General features: G+C 44.2%; 1 protein-coding gene across 1 annotated transcript in view; it reads right to left on the bottom strand.

Moving 5' to 3' along the window:
- Window positions 1-2,822: 2,822 nt before the first annotated feature.
- The window catches only part of HPS3 (HPS3 biogenesis of lysosomal organelles complex 2 subunit 1), a 62,483-nt gene continuing 40,437 nt past the window's right edge, over window positions 2,823-24,868 (bottom strand). The window contains exons 13-18 of the mRNA XM_082249025.1: window positions 20,451-20,636; window positions 15,611-15,802; window positions 15,363-15,467; window positions 11,663-11,869; window positions 3,735-3,825; window positions 2,823-3,074 (exon numbers count right to left, since the gene is read on the bottom strand). Of these exons, the coding sequence (XP_082105151.1) occupies window positions 2,947-3,074; window positions 3,735-3,825; window positions 11,663-11,869; window positions 15,363-15,467; window positions 15,611-15,802; window positions 20,451-20,636 (909 nt within the window). The 3' untranslated portion in view covers window positions 2,823-2,946. The remainder of the gene's footprint in view (window positions 3,075-3,734; window positions 3,826-11,662; window positions 11,870-15,362; window positions 15,468-15,610; window positions 15,803-20,450; window positions 20,637-24,868) is intronic.

Here is a 24,868-nt window from a genome sequence, read left to right on the forward strand (position 1 = left end):
TGAGCTTAGGAAGATATAGAAGGTACATGCATGCAGACACTTATTGATTGTTTGGATAACCATGAAGGTATATATTACTCATAAGGAAAGGTTAGAATTTAAAGGTCCTTCCAAGCAGAACTGCAAGCTTTTTAATATTTAGATAGATGCCAGAATGATGAATCACTGACCAGCTGTACATATATTGGACAGGGAACCAGCTGCAAAGATCTCAGCGCATGATTTTCCAAACAGTTGCTGTGGCAAATGTAGAAAATGTCTACCTTCCCCTCTTGGAAATCATTTTTTTATCAAAGTAGCTGACAAAGCTGGGATAACCAAGGGCAATTCTTATCCCTGCAGTTCAAAGACTTATGGATATGAAATGGCAGTTGGTGATTCAATCCATTATCATCTATATAGAACATTATACAAACCTAGTGCAGCACTACCCTATAACACACATTTCAAAGAAAATATTATTAATGTCACTCCAAAATACACTTTTTTTTATATAAATCAGCAGTGCTTGATTACAGTCATTTCAGAGACAATAGTGGAAGAGTGATCACAAAAAGACTTTATAACTGATATATCAATAACTGACTTTTAGAATGAGTAATTTATTGTGCAAGTAACCCACATTAAAAGGACTGGATTTAAGCATGGGTAATTATATTATGAAATGAAAATTTATTTTGGTGTCATGTTATTTTTTTTAGAAATGTATGTTATAGGACAGTGCTGCCATATTTGTCTTTTGAATCATATTGTGGTGCTGGGAGGCTTTATAAATTAGCACATAATAGCGGCACAGGAGAAAAAACGGTGTATATCACATACATGCATACATACATACACACACACACACAGTATCTCACAAAACTGAGTAAACCCCTCACATTTTTGTAAATATTTTATTATATCTTTTTGTGTGACAACACTGAAGAACTGACACTTTGCTACAATGTAAAGTAGTTTACAGCTTGTATAACAGTTTAAATTTGCTGTCCCCTCAAAATAACTCAACACACAGCCATTAATGTCTAAACCTCAGGCAACAAAAGTGAGTAGACCCCTAAGTGAAAATGTCCAAATTGGGCCCAAAGTGTCAATATTTTGTGTAGCCACCATTACTTTCCAGCACTGCCTTAACCCTCTTGGGCATGGAGTTCACCAGATCTTCACAGGTTGCCACTGGAGTCCTCTTCCACTCCTCCATGATGACATCACAGAGCTAGTGGATGTTAGAGACCTTGCGCTCCTCCACTTGCGCTATTTGAGGATGCCCCACAGATGCTCAATAGGGTTTAGGTCTGGAGACATGCTTGGCCAGTCCCTCACCTTTACCCTCAGCTTGATTAGCAAGGCAGTGGTCGTCTTGAAGGTGTGTTTAGGGTCATTATGTTGGAAAACTGTCCGGCGCCCCAGTCTCTGAAGGGAGGGGATCATGCTCTGCTTCAGTATGTCACAATACATGTTGGCACTCATGGTTCCCTCAATAAACTGTAGCTCCCTAGTGCCGAACTGCGACACTCCCACCACCATGCTTGATTGTAGGCAAGACACACTTGTGTTTGTACTCCTCACCTGGTTGCCACCAAACACCCTTGACACCATCTGAACCAAATAAGTTTATCTTGGTCTCATCAGACCACAGGACATGGTTCCAGTAAGTCACGTCCTTAGTCTGCTTGTCTTCAGCAAACTGTTAGCAGGCTTTCTTGTGCATCATCTTTAGAAGAGCCTTCCTACTAGGACGACAGCCATGCAGACCAATTTGATGCAGTGTGCGGCGTATGGTCTGAGCACTGACAGGCTGACCCCCTGAGCCCCCACCCCTTCGATCTCTGCAACAATGTTGGCAGAACTCATATGTCTATTTCCCAAAGACAACCTCTGGATATGACGCTGAGCACATGCACTCAACTTCTTTGGTCAACCATGGCGAGGTCTGTTCTGAGTGCAACCTGTCCTGTTTAACCGCTGTATGGTCTTGGCAACCGTGCTGCAGCTCAGTTTCAGGGTCTTGGCAATTTTCTTATAGCCTAGGTCATCTTTATGAAGTGCAACAATAATTATTTTTAGATCCCCAGGGAGTTCTTTGCCATGAGGTGCTATGTTGAACTTCCAGTGACCAGTATGAGAGAGTGAGAGCGATAACCCCAAAATTTGCTCCCCATTCACACCTGAGACCTTGTAACACTAATGAGCCACATGACACATGGGAGGGAAAATGGCTAAATCGGCTCAATTTGGACATTTTCACTTAGGGGTGTACTCACATTTGTTGCCAGCGGTTTAGATATTAATGGCTGTGTGTTGAGTTATTTTGAGGGACAACAAATTTACACTGTTATACAAGCTGTACACTCACTACTTTACATTGTAGCAAAGTGTAATTTCTTCTGTGTTGTCACATGAAAAGATATAATAAAATATTTACAAAAATGTGGGGGGTGCACCCACTTTTGTGAAATATTGTGTATATATATATATACACACACACACCCAAAATATAAGTGCTTGAGAAAACGTTCCTTTATTGGTCATATGGAGTCTGAAAGTCAATAAATATGATCTTGACTAGCATTCCTTTAATAGGACTCTTTTTGCGTGATTACAAGGCCTGTAAAGAAAAGGGTTAATACTTAGGTGTCCCATCACCCTCTGTGCCAGTACTTGTGCTCATGAGTAGCTATGGTAAGTGAAAAATTTCCAACATTGGACAAACTTTTGGGTGTTTTGAATTCTGGGTTCTTTGTTGTGCTCTATCTGCTGGTCCCTAATTTAGTATAAAGCACAGGCGCCAGTCACATTCACATAACATTCCATTAGGGACATTTTTATATGGTATTTTTTATTGTATGTAGGGTCATGGAACAGAAACTTTGTTCGAGCTGTGTATTTTAGATTCCAGGTTGTTACTTTGAGCATGGATTAAGACATAAAACAGCAGCAGCAAATTTAAACCATTAGCTTTTTTTCACTTTGGTTTACAAGGTAAGGCAAGAAGAATGCTGCAATGCCATCATCCGGCAGCACATTCAGAAAGTCCTGAAGGTCAAGTTCCATGGATATCATCTCCAAAGTGTCTAAAACAAGATCAGTATGAAAGAGATAAAAAAAGAGCATATTAGACAGGAGGTACTTTTACCAGTTCAAGAGATCATACAATATACAGTATGTTACAATTAATACTTGAAAAACAAAAGTGCACAAACAAGTATGCCCTACATTATAAGAAGTATTACATATATATATATATATATATATACATATCAATGACAACAGGTGGCTTCCCATCAACTGGACTGGAGTGAATCTATTTGGATTAATCTACTGTTTGTGTTCTATCAGTTCACCTTATGTGCTACTGATTTTCCTAGTTTCTGTTTTATTTTTAATGTTGTCTGTTTCTCATCTGGAGAGATTTCTTCCTGCTGCTCAAGACAGGATTTGAGAAAAAAATCTCTAGAAAATGGGAAGCAATATATAAAAACTTGTTTCTTAGTGGGATTGGGGAAGGGGTAAAAACCATGTGCGTTTTTTATTGCCATGTGTCTCTATAGAAGATTTCCCCTCCCTTCTTGTAGCAGTAACAATGCTGTAATTAGGACAGAAAACAAGATGACATCTCCAGTCATGACTTTAGTAAGTACTAAAACCCAACAGAGGATCTAACCCTTGCCCTACTCTATTAAAAGTAAAAATTAGTCTAGAGTTAGAGGCAAAAGGGGTCGTTGCTCTCTCACCTTTTAAGGTTGAAATAAATATTTCATTAGTGTTCGCATTTTCCCGAATTCGAGTACACAGTTCAGGCAGTAGCTTGTTCCACCAGAGTGCCTGTGCAGATAAAAACATAAATAAGGAATGAATTCCAACGTCTGCATGAAATTTACACATATTGTTAAACAATTTTAGAGCTTTGAATCTAACAATGTACTAATAAACAAGTCTTGATTTAATAAATTATTATTTATACATTATGATTGAAATAAAGGTCAGTTTTAGGAAATTCAAACAAATGATTTCTTGCTTAATGCCATATTTACGGCTCATGGCAGGCTAGGTCTGCTCTATCTTCCCATATAGGTGTAGAGGACACACATGTGAGCCCAGTGGAAAAACGCAGAAGGTGGTGTGTGTATGCTGATGTTCCCCAAGCGAACCAATTGGATGCCTCTTTGTGACATGTTGGCTACATTTAGCACATCATGTATATAATATATTGCAAGCGGATGTTGAATAATACTAGCAATGTAGCACATTGGAGGCAGACACTTTTGCTGGGGATCTAATGCCCCACACCTTGTTATTTGTCAACTGCACACGAGACTACTGTCTCTAACAACAGATGATCGCTAGGTACTACCGGCATTTGCGTCAAGTGGATTAGGGTAATTTTATATTTTCTTTTCCTCCAAATTCAACAGTAGCAAGTATCATCACCTTCTGCTCGTGCCCCATAAACAGCCATACACAAGGACATTTATTTATGGCAATATGGTTAATTTATTTCCTTTAAAATGTGTGTTCTCTAAGAGCCCATTCAGACTAGCGCGACTTGTCAGGCAACTTGTCAGCCTGACAAGTCGCGCTCGGTCGCGGTCCATTGAGTAGCACAGGACCCGTTCTAATAGGAGCGACACAAGTCGCTCCGACTTAGAAAAAGGGTCCTGTACTACTTTGGGGCAACCTCGGAGCGACTTGCATAGACTTCCATTATGTGAAGTCCCTGCAAGTCGCTCCGAAGTCGTGGTGCACGGGACTGATAAGTCGCCTCCCCAAGTCGTGCACAGTCGTGTCGCCCCAATGTGAATGGGCTCTAATAATACCCTGTAGTCAAAAACTGCTACATTTAAAAGGAGGTGCAGGGTTAAAAAAGAAAAAAAAAAAAAAACAAATCATACTCACCCAGGTGGATGCAACATTTTCCCCTCACCTCTAAGACCAAGAACTGAGTGATCAAAGACCGCTCTGTTCTTGGGTTTCAATGAGCAGAGAGCCAGTGACTGTCAGCCTCTGGCTCTTTGCTCTGCCCCTCCAGCACTCACTGTGCAGAGGGTGGAAGTGGCTGGCTCAGGCTCGCAGGATTCATTTAGACCAAATAATCGGATGCAGAAAACGGAATTTTTGCAAAATCTTACCGTAAAATTCCTTTCTCTGAGTCCTCCGACAGTCGCTGCCCACTCACAAGTCTTCACCAATGGGTATTGACCTTTGCTCCGCAGGAGTAGCTAGGCAACAAGAATTGTTAATAACAAAAGCTTTTAGCATAGACACACCCCTAGGGGCTGTCCCCTCAGTCAATACCTCCCTGCACCAGCATTCCCAACTCAGTTTGGTAGCATAGCAGTAAGAGTACACAAAAACCCCAAAAGAGGGGCGGGGGGCGGCGACTGTCGGAGGACTCAGAGAAAGGAATTTTACGGTAAGATTTTACAAAAATTCAGTTTTCTCTTACGTCCTCCGACAGTCGCCGCCCACTCACAAGTCTTCACCAATGGGAAAAGCAGTGTAGACATGAGGGGTGGGAGATGCAACCGTAGAAAAGGCAACGCAGTACCCACATCAGAGAAAGGAACCTTACCACAGTAAGAGAACCAACTGGGCAACAGGAAAACGTGCTCAACAGGAGCAACAACCCAGGAAAAACAAGTAACCCAGGGGTAAAACACCCCAAAAACCAAGGGCCCAAAAAAACAAGGGTCCCTAAGAAACTGCCGCACTGAGAACTTTACGGCCAAAGGAGGCATCGGCCGATGCCTGAACATCCACCTTATAAAATTTTGAGAAGGTGTGAACGGACGACCAAGTCACCGCCTTACACACCTGGGCCACATTCGCCTGATGTTGGTAAGCCCAAGACGTACTCAAAGATCTGGTAGAGTGCGCCTTCACAGGGAAGGGAGGAACCTTCCCCTTCAAAGCATAGGCTTGCTCAATGGTCTGTCTGATCCATTTGGCGATGGTCGCAGCTGACGCCGCCATGCCCTTCCGAGGTCCCTCAGGAAGGACAAAGAGGGAATCCGACTTGCGAAAAGATTTAGTGGACGACAGGTAAACCCTGATAGCCCGGACAACATCCAAGGAATGCAAGGCAACCTCCTTCGGATGCTTAGGCTTCGCGCAGAGCGAAGGCAAGACAATGTCTTCATTAAGGTGAAACTCCGAGATCCTTTTCGGAAGAAAAGATGGGTTAGGTCGCAAGACCACCTTATCCTTGTGAATCACCAGGTAGGGAGAGCTGCAGGACAAAGCCGCCAGCTCCGACACCCTGCGAGCCGAAGTGATCGCCACCAAAAAGGCAACCTTTTTGGACAACAGAGACAACGAGATCTCCCTGATCTTTTCAAAGGGAGCCTGTTGCAACACGGACAGAACCAAGTTCAAGCCCCATGGAGGCAAAGGTTCCCTCCTAGGAGGGACCAAATGTCGCACCCCGTGAACAAAGGTGCGATTCAATGAATTAGACGCCACAGGGCATTGAAAAAGAACGGCCAGCGCAGAAATCTGACCCTTAATCGTGGCCAGCGCCAAACGCTGGTCCACTCCAGTTTGAAGGAAAGCCAACACTCTCGACACCGAGTATGAGCGAGGGGAATACCCCCTGGACTCACACCAGGCAAAGTACGCTTTCCAAGTACGGTAGTAAATTTTTCCTGAAGAGGCTTTTCTAGCCTTGATCAAAGTGGGAATGACCTCAGGGGAGAGACCCCTATCCTTCAGGACCTGGCTTTCAACAGCCAGGCCGTTAAAGCCAGCGATTGTAAAGCAGGATGGAATATCGGTCCTTGAGACAGAAGGTCTTCCCGAAGCGGCAGGCGCCACGGAGCGTCGACTGCCAGATTGACGAGGTCTGTGTACCAAGACCGACGAGGCCAGTCCGGTGCCACCAGAATCACCGTATGCGGTTCCGAGGCTAAGCTGCGAAGGAGCCTGGACAACAGCTGAATCAGTGGAAAGGCATACATCAGACGATACTGATGCCAGGGCGCCACTAACGCGTCCGAGGCGTCCGCCCGCGGATCGCGCGTTCTTGCCACGAACCTTTCCACCTTGTTGTTAAGACGAGACGCGAACAGGTCCACATCTGGGGAACCCCACTTCGCGCACAACATCTGGAAGACATCCGGGTGAAGGGACCATTCCCCCTGGTCCAGGGACTGGCGACTCAGATAGTCCACCTGCCAGTTCTCCACCCCCGGTATGTGAACTTCCGTTATCGCTGGGACGTGCGTCTCGGCCCAAGACAGAATGTCGGCCACTTCCCGAGCCGCCCCGGCACTCCTGGTGCCCCCTTGATGGTTGACATAGGCCACCGCGGTGGCATTGTCCGTCTGAACCCGAACTGGACGGCCCGAAGCCGGTCCGTCCATCGCAGAAGAAATAGCTTTATCGCCCTCAATTCCAGAATGTTGATAGGAAGGGAGGACTCCTCCTCCGACCAAGTTCCCTGGGCGGACAGAACGCCCAGAACACCACCCCAGCCCGACAGGCTGGCATCCGTGGTGATCACCGTCCACAATAATGGACGAAAAGACTTGCCCCCCGACACTGCCGGGGACTGGAGCCACCACAGAAGATCCCTTCTGGTGCGTTGGCTCAACGAGACCCGCAGATCCAGGGATTGCGGCCGCCCGTCCCACTCGGCAAGAATCTCCGCTTGGAGACCCCGCGTGTGAAACTGGGCAAAGGGGAACGCCTCGAAAGCCGAGACCATTAAACCTAGACATCTCATGCATGTCCGGAGAGACGAGCGCCGGTAGTCCCTGAGGGACCTGACCTCGTCCTGAAGTGTCCGGAGCTTGTCTTCCGGTAGGAAGACCTTCGCTTGAACAGAGTCCAGAATCATTCCCAGGTAGGGAAGACGAACCGAAGGACACAGAGTCGACTTCGGAATGTTTATGGTCCAACCGAACTCCTGCAGTGTCCGCATTGTGGTGGGCAGGTCGGTCACCAGGCTCTGACTGGCATTTAACCTTATCAGGATATCGTCCAGATACCCCAAGACAGCAATGCCCTGTGCTCGTAACAGGGCCAGAACCGGCGCCAGCACCTTGGTAAAAACCCGTGGAGCCGAAGCGAGACCGAAAGGTAACGCCACGAATTGGTAGTGATCCTCCGCAATGGCGAATCGAAGGTACCTTCAGATCGATGGAGGCCATGAACTCCCCCGGACTCAGGGCGGCCACCACTGATCGCAGGGATTCCATGCGGAACTTCCGAACCCGCACAAAGCGGTTCAGAGCTTTCAAGTGCAGAATCGGACGCACCTTGCCCTCCTTTCTGGGCACAGTGAACAGATTGGAGTAAAAACCCCCGAAATCTGTCCCGATGAGGCACCGGAACAACCACCCCTTGGGCCCGCACTGCCAGGTGCAGATCCTGCAAGCGCTCCGGAGACAGCTGAAGATTTGAGGGAAAAAATATGCCCGCCGGCCGAGAGAGAAATTCGATCTTGTAACCAGATCGAACGATTTCCTGAACCCATCTGTCCCGAATGTGGGTCAGCCAAGGTTGTAGGAAACCAGTCAGACGTCCCCCCACCCCAGAAACGGGTGAGGGCGCCCCTTCAGGCGGAATTGGCGTGGGAAGTCGAACCGGACTTCTGCTTACCCGCCCACGGCTTCTTCTGGGAGCCTTGGCCTTTGAAGGGCTTGCCCTTGGATTGCGACCGAAAGGCACGAAAGGACCCCTGAGAGGGCCTAAACGAGGAATTCCGTTTTCCACGGAAGGACTTATGCTTGTGAGACTGGTGCAAAAGAGTACTCTTGCCCCCCGTAACTCCTTTAATCAGAGTGTCCAAAGCCTCGCCAAAAAGGCGAGATCCCGCGTAGGGAAGATTGGTCGACCGACCAACTTTTCAGCCATATCAGACGACGGTTCAGTATCGCCACGCTGGACAGTCGCGCAGCCAAGGGAGCTAAATTCAAGTCCGCATCACACAAGTACATGACACCTTGATGGATTTGATCCACCATAGCCAACGTGGTAGGCGGAGCCGAATCAGCCACCAGGGTGCGCCTGAGCACCTTCGTCCAATCTGCAACAGCCTGGGCCGCCATAATGGAAGCAAAAATAGGTTTCAGCATAGAACCAGCAACCATATAGGCATGACGGGCAAGAGACTCCAGCCTCCTGTCCGTAGGGTCCCGGAAAACCGGGGTATCCTCAGAAGGAACCGCAGTAGCCTTGTTCAAAATGGCCACCGCGTGATCCACCTGAGGCGCCACACCCCAACGCTCGTCGGTGGAGGGTGCAAACGGATAAAGCAGTTTAAACTTATTCGGCACTGTAAATGGTTTCTTTAAATTGCGCCACTGCTCATTAACAGTATGATGAAATTCTGCAGGGCAGGGAAAAACCTGCGCTGATTTGCGGGTTCTCTGCGTTCCAAAGGAGGACACCCTAGCAGGAGGAGTAGGCTCATCCTCTAGGTGCAGTGTCTCCTTGATAGAAGTAATCAGCTCATCCATGAGTGCAAGCTCTTCAGGCGAGCCAGGGGGAGAAACATCAACCCCCTCCACCTCTGCCTCCCCCTCAGACCCCATAAGGTCCAGAGACGAGCGAGACCCCGAGAAGGGTACGCCAGCCACAGCAGCCACATCGCCCTCTGAATCAGAGGAAATGGATAACCTGGCCCTTTTTGCGGATCGATCAGCCATCAGCATCTGCACCTGAGAAACCAAGGACGCCACTACCGTGGCCAGATCAGCCCCCTCGGGGGGTGCAGCAGCCCCCTGGTCCCCCACCAGGGTGGGGGGAAACTTGCTATCCTGAGAATCCATGCCCCAGCAATGAAAAGGAAAAAAAGGCACTGGCCCTTTAACGCCACGGCGAGCGCAGCCCACCGAACACTACTGTATGCATCGATCCCGCAGGGATAGAGAACACTGAGCAAGGAATGACAGGACAATGAAGGTAAAAACCTGGAGAGAGCACAAACAGGCTGCTGCCACCGATCGCTGTTCCCAGAGAAAGAGGAAGTGATGCAATAGCTGGCTGACTGATATAGCCTATGAAGGCTCCGCCAAAATGGCCGCTCGGCTGAGGGATGAGGCTACAGGAAAATGGCGACGACATGTGCCCGAACTAGCGCGGCCCGCCAAAATGGTGGCGAATGGCGCCAAAACACGGCGCTGTACAGGGACAGGGCTGGTCACAGCATATATGCAAAAAAATGGCGGATCGCAGCAGCGGCCGCCGCACAACACATGTCTGTACCTATATCTGCACCCAGAGCAGAACTCACAGCAGAGCAGGATGGCCCCCCCTCGCAGCCCACAGGCAATGCATCCATACAGGGATCTGACAGGGAGCCCGCATTTACACAGACATGGGGGTTCTACACAGCCACAGACTGACACCCACACAGAAGGTCCCCACACAGAAGGTGCTTACCGTACCAGATGGCGTGGGGAGCCGTCTCCAGCGACAAACCGCTATCAAGGCAGACAGGGAGTGCCGCAGCCAGGACGCTTGTGGACCGCAGCCATAGACCGCAGCATGTCGTCCAGTGAGGTAGCCACCTCACAGGCAGCATCCCTGCAGCGAACAGGGATGGGTCGTTCAATGTGCCAGGGCAAACCTAAGCTGAACGCTCGATGGCAGGCTGGGGATCCATCTGGCACTCAGCCCTGAGATCCAGGGCGGTCAGTCCGAGACCCAGCTCCACATGAACATCTTCATCCGAAGAACCCTAAACTAAAGCTGACAAAATAACAGCTAGTGAAAGGAAAGAAAAATACTTTGAAATAAAATCAAAAAAAGGGTAGAAGGCTGAGACTGAAGCCCCAGCACAGGAAAGCCTGCTACTCCTAAGCTAGGCAAGATCAAACTGAGTTGGGAATGCTGGTGCAGGGAGGTATTGACTGAGGGGACAGCCCCTAGGGGTGTGTCTATGCTAAAAGCTTTTGTTATTAACAATTCTTGTTGCCTAGCTACTCCTGCGGAGCAAAGGTCAATACCCATTGGTGAAGACTTGTGAGGGGGTGGCGACTGTCGGAGGACGTAAGAGAAAAAGGTTTTATAGCTGTATAACAAAAAAACAATAAAAATAACCATTACTGGTAGGCAGGGAGGGGACAGAGAGGTTGACACATTTCACATGAGATTTATGCTTTACCAAAACCATAATTGATGTAAAACACTTCAACCTCTCTGCCCTTCCCTGCCTACCAGTATTGGTTGTTTTTATCGATTTTTGGTTATACAGCTATAAAGACTATTTCTGCATGATTTGAGCGGCAGTGGCAAGGCGTGCGCCTCATTTCTCGTAGTGCAGTCTGAGTACTACAGCCGGATCCCATCACCTGTGAGCAGAGGGACTTTTATTACTTACATTGGGATTCCTCCAGAGTCTGAACTGGCTGAGTGACGTCTGCCGACAGCAGTCTTTAGCCCACTGTCAGCTGAATACAAGTCACAGGAGTGCAGAACTAAGCACTCCTGTGACCCCCAGGAGAATTATGGCCAAAAAAGCGTTGTATGGTAAAACCCTGTTCTGATATGCATGTTGTCCCCAAAAGATTTAAATCAGTGGTCTGCTGCTACACCCCAAATGTAAACACACAAACAAAACCATGGCCAAGTGTACAAAAGTTTCAACATGAATTTAAATCGCACATTAAGCTACAAATCATGATGTTCATTTTATCAGCACGAGTTTAGACTTTACCTGGCTTCCATTTTTGATCTCTTGCTTTGCATACAGAGTAACTGCTTCAGGACACCGATCAAGAAGTCTCTCTATTGAGCTCTCGTAATTCAGGAGGCGAGTAGCACATATAAGGTGTATGCTCAAATGTGAATTGTTTTCTTGCGGTATAAAATCCAGAAATGGGAGGAATGATGCAATTTCCAGAGATGGTCCACACAGAAGGGACTGCATGCAAACAGACGATAAGTTTATGGATGATTTTCTTCCATGCTGGTTAACACATTCATGAATTATCACCAACAACCACCACCATATTTTATCTTGTTTTGGTACTCAGACAGTTTCCTCACTGAGGGTGATTTTCTCTCACTTGCGGATTTATTCTCATGACAGGAAGTGATTGAAACAATCCTACACCATTTGATAGCTTTTTACGCACATTTGTGGAAAATCTTTGTTTCATAGCATTGTGTAAGGCCTCATGTACACTGCTACTTGTAAACGGACGTTTAGGAGCAGTTGGGCGTTTTTTTCAGAACCCCTTGAACCCTCCTCTATGTTATCTTATCTGTCCATGTTTACAGTCATTTAGAGGCAGTTGAGTTCAGTGTCGTTTTTTGGAAAGCAATTATTTGCGTTCAGGATGTTCAGAGCGTGTGTTTTCTGGCGTTTCAAACGCAAAACGCAACCAAACGCGACCGAACGCGGTCACCCGCGTTTAGCACTTGCGTTTTTACTCTTTAAAGGGGAATGATTTTTTGACCTCTGAAAACAGATCTGAGCGCAAACGCCCGCTAAATGCCGCTAAACGCAGCATGCAAACGCGACACAACGGACGTTTTAAACGTCCTTTATATAGCTGTTAAATTCCAGCGTTCAAAGGACTTTTGAAAACGTCCCGTGTACATTAAGCCTAATTAAAAGTTAAAGCAGATCTAAACTCAAGAACACATTTTGAAAGCATTGCTACGTAAGCATTTTTTCACAATTTTTCCCTTTATTTCCACCTGGTAGCCCTGCCATTAACACATTTCCTGTCCTAGAGCGACACAAACATACTAAGCATAGTTGTCACCCTAGGACAGGAAGCCTGTTAATGGCAGGACTACTAAGCACAGTTGTAACCCTAGGACAGGGAGCTTAGTAGGACTACAAAACTCTGCGTTGGAACTACATAACACCTCATGCTCTTCTTTATAACAAAGGAATTTGGGGGGGGGGTGTTTGTAGTCCCACAGTAATATCAGGGATAACAGTTCAGAGTCAGAAAGTACCTGAAAATATAAGCTTACTGTACAAGACTTCTGCTTGGATAAACAGCTCATGTATTTATCTATTTGCACTTAACATACTGTATATAATAAAACCATTTTAAGCGGTAGATTTAATAAATCAAAAGGGAACAAAGAGGGGAAATTTATTGTTGGAGTTTACATCCAAAATTAAATAGACCACCAATGCTTTGTGTGCCCAATACCCATGAAAGCAAAGGGGTCCAACTGCCTCAATACAGCACAGGCTTCCTGCTAAATGAATAGTGGCTGCAACATCTTTTGGTCTAGAAACGTATCCTCGTATGAGCCTACTTTGTGAAGAATCACTGATAAACAGTTTATACATAGTTTGTTTCCAAAAAAGTGTAAAGAAAAATACAACATGCTGGTATTTTCCCCTGGAGATTAAAGAAACAAAGTAGTTCTAACATCCACATATACGGTAGCACCCAAAAACAATAAAGCCTTATAGATCTCACATGGTTTTAGCAGCGTAAAAAAACAGCTAGGTTAACTATGAAGTACAAAGGATAACCTTTGGGGCATTAAAAAAAAAAATACATTTATCAGAAGGTTTTGTATCCTTGCAGCACTGGCATTATTGCAGAGTACAGAAATAAACACCCATGCAGCAGGTGTGAAAGCAGGCGAAAAATGATCTTCTGATTGTCTGCTCCTTTCATAACTTTCAACTCTTGTACCTATGATTTAGGAGTGGGAAATCCAATTAAACATGAATAATTGAATCTTAACAGGCAGCTCAAGGTAGCAATAAAGTTCATGGGTAACCTGCTAAAATAATCAGGAGTATTTAAACATCTAGCTTCTGTATTAGGTTCAGCAGGCCTCTCCCATTGTACCTACAGCTACCAGTGGCATAGTTTATACTCCAGTCTGTTCAAGCAACACTGCAGCAAACACAAAGTACAGTGGACTGGTATTGTAGTCTCAGATTTAGCATCAACCAGAAAATGAGGACTTGAGAAACTATTCAGATATATATAGTAGCTAGAAGTCCAGTAAGCTGCACTAGATGAATGCAAATGAAAATTAAAGTTCATTAGCAAGTCGCCCACAAGTCATAAAATGTTTATATCTGAATGAATAACCTGTACCTTTAAAAAATATCACAAAAAGAACTGTGGCTAAAATGCAAATGTGCATGATTTAGATGTCTGGTGCCCAAACCACACTTCAGGACTGCTCGGTGAACAAGTGATAGCCATGTAAACACAACACAGCAGCAGAAATTGATTGGCCAGGGAGACTGGTTGTTCCACATAATTATTTTAAGTTCAGGAGGATTGAAAAAAACAAAAACACAACAATTCAGGGGCTGGGCTTCACTACCCAACAGCATTAAATAACCATAGATAGCACTACCCCCGCAGGGGCTGTAAGTGGAAGGATGCCCCACTGCTGCACAGCCAGTCACTCAGCATTTCCTTCTTTTATCCAGACACATAAATCAGTAGTTGACTGTTTTGTAGTTTTATTAGGGTATGATAACTTGGATGGAGTAGGGAATTATGGGATGCCCAACATGACAACTTTAACTTCAGGGACACTTCCTCTCTATTTACAAACTCCCCTTTAACCTTCCACCTGCACAAACGTTGTTCCTCTTTTGCACAGCTTCTGCTGAGGGAACTGACAGGCTTCTTGTCCGTTCAGCAACAGTCCATTACAGGTAGGAATTCTCAGTCCCTTGAAAAGTGGCACATTAGGAGTGAAACAGCATATAACCTTTCCTTCTGCTTCCTTGTGGCCACTGATCCCAGTTCAATTGCTTGCAGGAGACTCTAGCCCACCTGGCTGCCACCAGCCACACCTGGCTCTCTTCCTGTTTCCAGTCCTCCTGACTAACATGCAGATGGAGATTCCCCAGGGCAAGGTTTGATGAAGACTTGGCATACCACTGTCTTCAGAAAAGCACTGCTACAAATGGCAGCCTCTCCCCTTGTCTGTTCCTGCACCATGCTGATCTACTCACTGCTCTCTCCACTGCCTTTCTGGCTTGAATCTCTCCAACTGCCTTCTGTGGTGGGATCCTTCCAGGCCAACCTCCCGAGCTCCAGCTCCCCTGCCAGGCCCACTCCTGGGGATTGGCTGAGGGCCCATGAATATTCATGCAAGTCCCTCCTGACCACCACCCACTAGTTCCAGAACATTCTCCAATGTCCTAGAAACAGGGGGAGGCACCAGAGACCTGCCAGGATGAATCATCCAGCCCTCGCCTCTAGTAACCCTGACCCAGATCTAACCCTATGTTTTTCCGATACTCCCCACTAGTAGCACACACCAGAGGGTGTTAAACATATAATCCCTTTAGATATATTTTGGCTGAAATCTGCCTAATCATTTTAAATTACGTAACAGGTACAAATAGTAACAAAGACTTTACTTAAGTGCAAATAAAGATAAAGAACCACAAGAAAATATACCTGTAACTTTATCAAATCTCCACACTGATCACACGATGACGGTCCTGAGGAAAGCATCTTTGATACCCATGGGCTGATTACTCCAAAATGGCTGCAGGAATTTCTCTACAAACACAGACATTGGCTTTTAGTGTACAAACACACAGCATCCATCCATCCTCTAAAACAAAGCTGAATGCATTTTCCTTGTTAAATTAGATATACCATACAGTAAATAGAAAAAGAATGGTTGTGAGCCATCAACTTACCAGATCTTCTGCACTCTTCAAGTATTTGACGCACTCATGCTGTGGTTTGCATATTCGACACACATAATGAGATGTAAGTTTAAACAGAATGTCTTGAAGAATGGAGTCTGGAGGATAGGAGGAAAGACGGGCCTCCCAAAAATCTACAAGCATTTGTGGAACATCACTGTCATCTGATTTTTCACATAAAACCTACATAAAAGTAATAAATGATTATAGATCTTAAAGCAAAAAGAGCCAAATATATTATATATATATATATATATATATACACACACACACACCATAGTATGTATATATATATATATATATATATATATATATATATATATATATATATAATTAAATAAGATAAAAAACACCACTGCTCTTTGCCATCTTTTTAAAGCAACTCGTTACCTCAGACATGAAATATGAACAAAGCATATGCTTCTATAGTGTGTACTTGCCTCAATTAAAAGCACTAAGGGTAATTTCTGTCTGAGGTTTTGCTCCTCTACTATCGCTATGAGTCACCTCCTTCATCGCATACTAGCACATTATGAAAGACTTACCTGAAAATGAAGCCCACCAGAAGCGCGCTGTCACCGCTAAAAGGGCTTTCATCTTCACCCGGTCTTCCTTCTAGGTTCGTGAGCTGTGGCCATCTGATTGGCCAAGCCTCGATGACATCACTCCCATGCTTGTGCGCGAGAGTCACTGGCGCAGCTCTCTCAATAGACGGCACGCGGAAGAATGCAGAATAGGAGATATTTATTTACTGTACCTACAGGTAAGCCTTATTATAGGCTTACCTGCAGGTATAAATACAAAAACACCTTTACTACCACCACTGGGGCAGTGAGAAGCTGCCCTAAGGCTAGGTTCGCACTATTGCGGGTGCACGTGCAAATTGTATGCATTCCCGACCTGTAGCCAAAATGCACTGTTTTTTATTAGAAGCACGGAGTGCTAATCATTCCTAATGGCACCCCCACGTATTTAAAACGACAGTGTTTTTTCAGGGTTCGCAAAACCGCATGGTGCCATAGCACCATGTGGTTCTGGGAGGCTGCCCTGCAGCTGCTTTTTGGAAAAAGGGTCAGGGACCTTCTCCCTGCATTTCCAATTCAAATGAATGGCTGCTGTGCCCGCGCAAACGTGAGTCACTACAACCCCCCCCCCCCCCGACTCCTGAAACCCCAGAAACTCCAATATATAAATCTCAACTTTCTCTGAAAATGTCTCTTCTGCAATGTTGGTTCTTTTAAACTAACAGGCAACCTCAGTGGCCAATAACACTGAAAAAGTTCAGATTTACATATCACGTAGACCCAGGGCACTCATGAGATTAATAAAAGAAATGTGCAGGCACTTGCATCCAGACATTTAACATGTAGAGAAAAAAATATGTATTTCAAAAATACTAGTTACCCAAGCATTGTTTCAATCCAAATACTTCAGTGCTTTCTGAGTTGCTGACCTAGATCAGGGGCTCTGACTAGCTGTGCGCAAGCCCAGGGACAATGCCTCAATGTTCCAAGAAGCATGACTTTATGGTTTTCTCATTACAAATTTCAGTTAAAGATCTTGCAAAGTATTAAGTGGACCTTGCAGTATAAGCAAACTCCACTTATTTATTGAAGGCCCCACTCCCCTGCCAAAACGCTGCATTAAAATCACACGCATGGGTAAAAAAAAGTTAGCCATTCTGATGCTTTGACTTTCATCACGGTCTGCGTCACTGATCCAAAATGATGATAGAGATAAAGATGACACTTTTGAGTTACAGACCCAGAAAAAGCATGTCAGAAAAAGTGCTGAAGACATACTCAGACAACTTGCATTTTCAGAAGGAGGCTCGCGATTTCAACCCACATATTTTTCCCATGACAAAATCACTTTAAAGCTGATGTAAAATTGAATCTGGTTATTGCACATATGTAGAAAATAAAAGCATTTACATTTGCCAAGCAGTCATCCCAAAATTATTAAAAATCAGATTATTCTTAATTAGATTATTCTTAACTTTCATGAGAAACATGGAAGCTGCCATTACTGACCGCTCCTTCTGAAAATGTTAGCTGCCTGGCTGTGATGCTGATCCTTGGTATTCTGAGGTATGACCGGTCCTTACCTGTAGTATAGCAATGGAAGCATGTGCAATCAATACAAGGTACTAACAAAATCCAAGTTAAAGTCTAAGTCTGTTTAGTCAAAACAAAAAACAAGTAAAAAAAAAAAAATCAGGGCAAGGGACAGTACATACAATTAATGTGAAGTGTCCCTTATGCTACTGGCAGCGGATTTCGTTGTAATCTTCAGTCTCTGATCTTCCCTGTACCCCACGGTGGAAATCTTCAGCTGCCACAAGGGTTAATATGAGTTGAGAACCTGTCATATGAGCTTATCATAATAAAATAAAGGTGTTGCGCTAAATGATAATGATAATGAAATAATAATGTCTGAAATTAGGCTGGACATTCCAGCTTTATAATATCCAGAGAAAAAGATTCCATATCTCAATCCAAAACTTCCTCCACTGTGTTTTCACCACCACCAAAAAAGGTTGTGCTCTTACATGAGCATATCAAGAGTGCCAATTATGCCTACCCCTTCTGCCCTCTTGTCCATTCATAGAAGCCGTACTATACCTTCCACAAGTGATAAGTGCTCTATGAATGGAGGACAATAGACAGTGGTATATAGGCGCTTAGGGAAATAAGCAATGATATAGCAGCAATAATGGTTGTGCAAATGCTGGGGACAGGGGGGTTGGGATGCACAGGGGGGATTAATAGTCCATGTGAAAATCACTGAATATGGGGAATGATGAAAGTCATCAAAGAACATGAAGAAGTCTGTAAGCGGGGTACAGACCAGTACCTGGGATGGATGGCAGCAACTCAGGGCCGGCTCTCAAGGAGAGTGAAGTCAACTCTGGATAACAGGTAGAGGAAGAATGAAGAGCACCTCTGAGTGCAAGGTAAAAATTTATTGCAGTGATAAAAACATAGTAACTTACAGTAAGGATTATTGCATGTGTCCTAGTTTGTCAGCAGCTCCGAGGTGGAATGGCGGGGGTCCGCAGGGTCCAGAGGAGCCTTGGGAGCAGACAGTCATGCCGGCTGGCTGTGTGCATCCGGGCGGACGGGAGACCGCGAGGTGGAGACTGGATGGCGTCTGACGTCAGGACTGGGGGAAGGAGAAAGATGGCGGAAATGGCTTCACAACGCTTTTCAAAGTCTGCGCTAAACCCCGGCGGGCATGCGCACTCCTTTTTCAAGTGTCCGTCCGCCCGGATACACACAGCCAGCCGGCACGACTGTCTGCTCCCAAGGCTCCTCTGGACCCTGCGGACCCCCGCCATTCCGTCTCGGAGGTGCTGATGAACTAGGACGCATGCAATAATCCTTACTGTTATATAAAAGTTACTATGTTTTTATCACTGCAATAAATTTTTACCTTGCACTCAGAGGCGCTATTCCTTCTTCCTCTATGAATGGAGGACAGGCAGATGAATTAAAAGTCTGGCTCCTTCATTCATAGATCTCCTTTCCATAAAGGGTAGGCATTATGTGCACTCTTGACGAGTACATATGTCGGGTCCTCACATTAACCCCCATAGGTAGGGGGTCAGAGGACTGAGGATTTCAATTCCACAGCACCAGGGGCACTTTACATTCTTTGAAGGTACTGTTCCTAATGCTAATCTTTTTATGTTTTTACTAATTGCAGGCTTTAAACAAACATGGGTGGACAGGTTAGTGTAAAATTCAGGAACCCATCAGCCTTGAGTAAGAACTAGTAGGCATTTGAATACATTTTCATTGAAAATACAGCAATCAGCTGTCCCTCTTTAGGAGTACTGACCTGCCTTGAAACAGTTATGCTGGGTTACTTTTAATTTGAAAAGTCAGCCCCTATCCCTGAACTAAACCATGGCTACTACATACATTTGTTTATCCTTCTATATTGCTGCAAATAAAAATAAGTTCCCTGGCTACTGGTTCCTTATCAGAACTGCTAAATTCTTCTTTAAGGCCCATATGTTAAAAACAGTGGTATGGCCTTACTGCTGTTTTATCAAAAAGCACATTTATAAAGCACAGCACTAAGCAGAGTACTCTATGTTATTGTGCGGACTGGTGTCTGTTTTGCCTGGCAGTGTGATGCGCTCTTTCAAGGGCATCCCTGTTCTCCATGTGCCCCAGTGAATACTGGTTTTGATAAGGTGCAAAAAATGCCAGTCACTGCACATCGTGTGAAAGGTGAAAAATGTGCACTATATTCAGACTCTGAAGCAAGTGGCACAACATTTATGAAAATGAATGAAAGAAAAAAAAAAGGGGGGGGGAGCAGGAGGGCCTGGTCATCTTACCTGTAAAAGTCAAGTGACCGTTCTGTTCTCCAATCATAGAGTTCTCTCTGAAGTGGTATGCAGAAAGAACACCATGGCCTGCCTTTTATTAATTACCTGTAAAATGCAGAGTGTGGTATTGTGCAAACACTGCTGTGTCCTGCAGAGAGTAGACAGCTATAAATAGGCTTCTAAATATTCCATATACAGTATGTGTTAAACACCTGAAATAACCAAAGGGTTTATATCACTAAAATAATGAGATCACCACAAAAGGATGCTTTTTTCTACAGAATTACTGAACAGGAAGTCCTAGGTTTGATTATACATGCTCTGCTTTGATCATTTTCAGAAACGTTTTTTTCTATAATCATCCATAACTGTTATTACAATGTATTTTCCATAAACCTGCTTTCAGTTTGGTAGCCCTTTAGAATGGAAAACACTATTACACTGAAGTCTATAAATAAGAAAAAGGTATAATAATTACAAAAATCACACCTTAAAAAATAACTCTGCCTCTTTCAGATTCATTTTACTGTTTTCATGAAAAGCCACCAAGGCAGCGATAAGAAGCCCAGGCAAGGTGTCTCTTAAGTAAAATGCCATCTCCGTAGGAATGATCTCCTTGTTCTTGCGTATCATTAGCAGGCGAGGCTCCTCCAGAAAACCATACAGCAGTAGAATCTGCAGGAGATTTTTAAAAACTGATCAATAGATATACAGAACTATGAATTTCCAAATACTAAAAACCAAGACACACAAACCATGTGGTCTTCAAAAGATGCAATTTACCTGATAAATCCTTAGACAGTATTGTTTTTAAAGACAGATGCAGCACTCTGACGAAAGTTAGGCTAAAGCTAGTTTTAGGCTTAACTGTACGAGTGGTGATCTGTTTTTTGGTCTGGTCAGGTTTTCCTCAGGTCATTGGTTGATTGCTCCTATCTGCTTCTGCAAAAAAGCTTCCAGAACATAGAGTAGGAGAATCAACCACTAAGCACTAAACTAATGTTGTTGTAAAGGTCAGAACAGCAACAGTATACAGTCGGGTCCATAAATATTGGGACATCAAACACAATTCTAATCTTTTTGGCTCTATACACCACCACAATGGATTTGAAATAAAACAAACAAGATGTGCTTTAACTGCAGACTTTCAGCTTTAATTTGAGGGTATTTACATCCAAATCAGGTGAACGGTGTAGGAATTACAACAGTTTGTATATGTGCCTCCCACTTTTTAAGGGACCAAAAGTAATGGGACAGATTAACAATCATAAATCAAACTTTCACTTTTTAATACTTGGTTGCAAATCCTTTGCAGTCAATTACAGCCTGAAGTCTGGAAGGCATAGACATCACCAGACGCTGGGTGATGCTCTGCCAGGCCTCTACTGTAACTGTCTTCAGTTCCTGCTTGTTCTTGGGGCATTTTCCCTTCAGTTTTGTCTTCAGCAAGTGAAATTCATGCTCAATCGGATTCAGGTCAGGTGATTGACTTGGCCATTGCATAACATTCCTCTTATTTCCCTTAAAAAACTCTTTGGTTGCTTTCGTAGTATGCTTCGGGTCATTGTCCATCTGCACTGAGAAGCGCCGTCCAATGAGTTCTGAAGCATTTGGCTGAATATGAGCAGATAATATTGCCCGAAACACTTCAGAATTCATCCTGCTGCTTTTGTCAGCAGTCACATCATCAATAAATACAAGAGAACCAGTTCCATTGGCACTCATACATGCCCACGCCATGACACTACCACCACCATGCTTCACTAAAGAGGTGGTATGCTTTGGATCATGAGCAGTTCCTTTCCTTCTCCATACTCTTCTCTTCCCATCACTCTGGTACAAGTTGATCTTGGTCTCATCTGTCCATAGGATGTTGTTCCAGAACTGTGAAGGCTTTTTTAGATGTTTGGCAAACTCTAATCTGGCCTTCCTGTTTTTGAGGCTCACCAATGGTTTACATCTTGTGGTGAACCTTCTGTATTCACTCTGGTGAAGTCTTCTCTTGATTGTTGACTTTGACACACCTACCTCCTGGAGAGTGTTCTTTATCTGGCCAACTGATGTGAAGGGTGTTTTCTTCACAAGGGAAAGAATTCTTCGGTCATCCACCACAGTTGTTTTCCGTGGTCTTCCAGGTCTTTTGGCGTTGCTGAGCTCACCAGTGCGTTCTTTCTTTTTAAGGATGTTCCAAACAGTTGATTTGGCCACACCTAATGTTTTTGCTATCTCAATGATAGGTTTGTTGTTTTTTTCAGCCTAATGATGGCTTGCTTCACTGATAGTGACAGCTCTTTGGATCTCATATTGAGAGTTGATAGCAACAGATTTCAAATGCAAATAGCACACTTGAAATGAACTCTGGACCTTTTATCTGCTTCTTGTAAATGGGATAATGAGGGAATAACACAAACCTGGCCATGGAACAGCTGAGCAACCAATTGTCCCATTACTTTTGGTCCCTTAAAAAGTGGGAGGCACATATACAAACTGTTGTAATTCCTACACCGTTCACCTAAATTGGATGTAAATACCCTCAAATTAAGGCTGAAAGTCTGCAGTTAAAGCACATCTTGTTTGTTTCATTTCAAATCCATTGTGGTGGTGTATAGAGCCAAAAAGATTAGAATTGTGTCGATGTCCCAATATTTATGGACCTGACTGTAGATAGAGGAGTGCTGAGGACAATTTCTGATGTAAAATTATCCCATGGCACATTTTAGTAAATTTTAACCACTTTCAAAACCCCAAGGAGTCGCAATTACAATAAAAAGTAATCTCCAGAAACTACCACCTACGGGTTTGATCAACTGCCATAATTCAGATGATTTGTGAAATTGAAACTGGGCAATAAAGTTACAGTTTCCACAAAGTTTATTTTAAGAGTGAATTGATAGGAATGGAAAAGGGAAATACAGCATTTTTGTCTGATTGCTCTGTCAGGTTTCATAGGGATAATTTCAATCCCATCTCTATGTGTTAGATTGAAACTACAATTTTATGTGTTCAATCACTTTGCAATTTTGACGGAAAATGCAAATGAAAGCTAGATTACTCTATGCATAGCCAGCTTAAGCCTTTATAAGCCCTGTGAGACTGGCTACGATTAAGCCCTGTGAAATTGGCTAGCTTAAAGTGTCACTAAACCCACATCATAAAAAAATGTATCAATAAATGCTGTATTACATTCTGTTCATACTCATTTAGTCACATGAGATTTGTTTTTTTGCAAAAAAAAAACTGGTTGATTCTGCTGCTTTCTCTCTACCTTCTGTTCATGACCCCAATTCAGCTAGGGATTTTAAATGCCCAAACTCACTCATCCATGTCTTTATGGACCTTGCTTTGTGCACTGGTCCAAATCATTTGGTGGAGGGGGGGATTATGGTGTGGGGTTGTATTTCAGGGGTTGGACTTGGCCCCTTAGTTCCAGTGAAGGGAACTCTTAGGGCGTTGGCATACCAAAACTTTTTGGACAATTTCATGCTCCCATCATTGTGGGAATAATTGTGCTCACCAGTGCACAAAGCAAGGTCCATAAAGACATGGATGAGCAAGTTTGGAGTGGAGGAACTTGGCTTGCCTGCACCACAACATGATAGAAAACCTTTGGGATGAATTAATGTGCAAACTGCGAGCCAGGCCTTTTCACCAACATCAGTGTCTGACCTCACAAATGCGTTTCTGGAAGAATGGTCAAACATGCCCATAGACACTCCTAAACCTTATGGACAGCCTTCCCAGAAGAGTTAAAGCTGTTATAGCTAAAAAAGGGTAGACCAACTCAATATTGAACACTACAGACGAAGACTGGGATGCCCTTAATGTTCATGTGCATGTAAAGGCAGGCGTCTGAATACTTTTGGTAATATAGTGTATGAACACACACATGATTTGAATGACAGCAGCAGAAGCCAATGGCTCCAACTGCCTCAGCAAAGCCTGCGAGAGAGAAGAGAGCCATTACACAGTGGCATAGCGCTGAATCGGGCGAGGACTCAGGTAACTATAAGGGGAGGTGAGGGGGTGATACTGCTACTTGGCCATCTTTTACCCTAATTCAGGGAATGCCTTAAAAAGGTAAAAATGTCATGCCTTTGAACCACTTTAAATAGTGAATTTTGTCACCAAGTTGGTTTATGAAGAACATTCTTAAAGGATTAGTCCTGCTGAAACTGATATTTCATGCTTTGGCAAATCTCACCAAATGGTTTATTAGTTTTCTAATGGACTAGCATAGTGGGAATTCTGCACCCAATCTTGCACACCTCCTTCAGCCATTGCGATTTTATGCCCTAGGGGAATTGACCTTTCTGTAACCACTCACTTCCCAACACCCCAACACACACTCACTCTTGCTTAGCTAGACACAACAAAATACATTTAGGCTTCATTAAGACTTGCATTTGGGGAGTAGCAAAAATGCATGGTTAAGCCGTGTTTTTGCCACATGCCAATCGCCCCCCTTAAGCTGCGATAGGCAGTGGACGAAGATGTTTAAATCCTGTGGCTGCAATGTTTTGCGCTTGTGGCAAAGTTCACTTGATGTAGCAATCGGCAAGTCCACCAAATGCTACACAATCAAGTAAATGAGGAAGTCAAGGGAGATTTAGACCAGTGTCCACATCTACTCTTAAAGATCAAGAGCACAGGGTAGAAAAGAGAACCAGGAGTTTATCAGATAAAAAAGGTCAGTCTCACTTTTGGATACACTGACCTTTTTATCCAATCCATTGGGATTGGTCTACATTTAGCAAAGTAAATATTCACTGAGCTTATTAAACAGAGTAAACTATTTGGTCATATGAAAGAAAAGAAAATCCCATTTGTTTAACTTTCCCTGACTAGGGTAGGGGAACACAGCTTCATCCTATGTGCAAATCTATGGTAAGATTCACTTTGTTTAGCCA

This window comes from Pelophylax lessonae (genome assembly GCF_965119305.1).
Source record: "Pelophylax lessonae genome assembly, chromosome: 3".
Taxonomy (NCBI): Eukaryota; Metazoa; Chordata; class Amphibia; order Anura; family Ranidae; genus Pelophylax; species Pelophylax lessonae.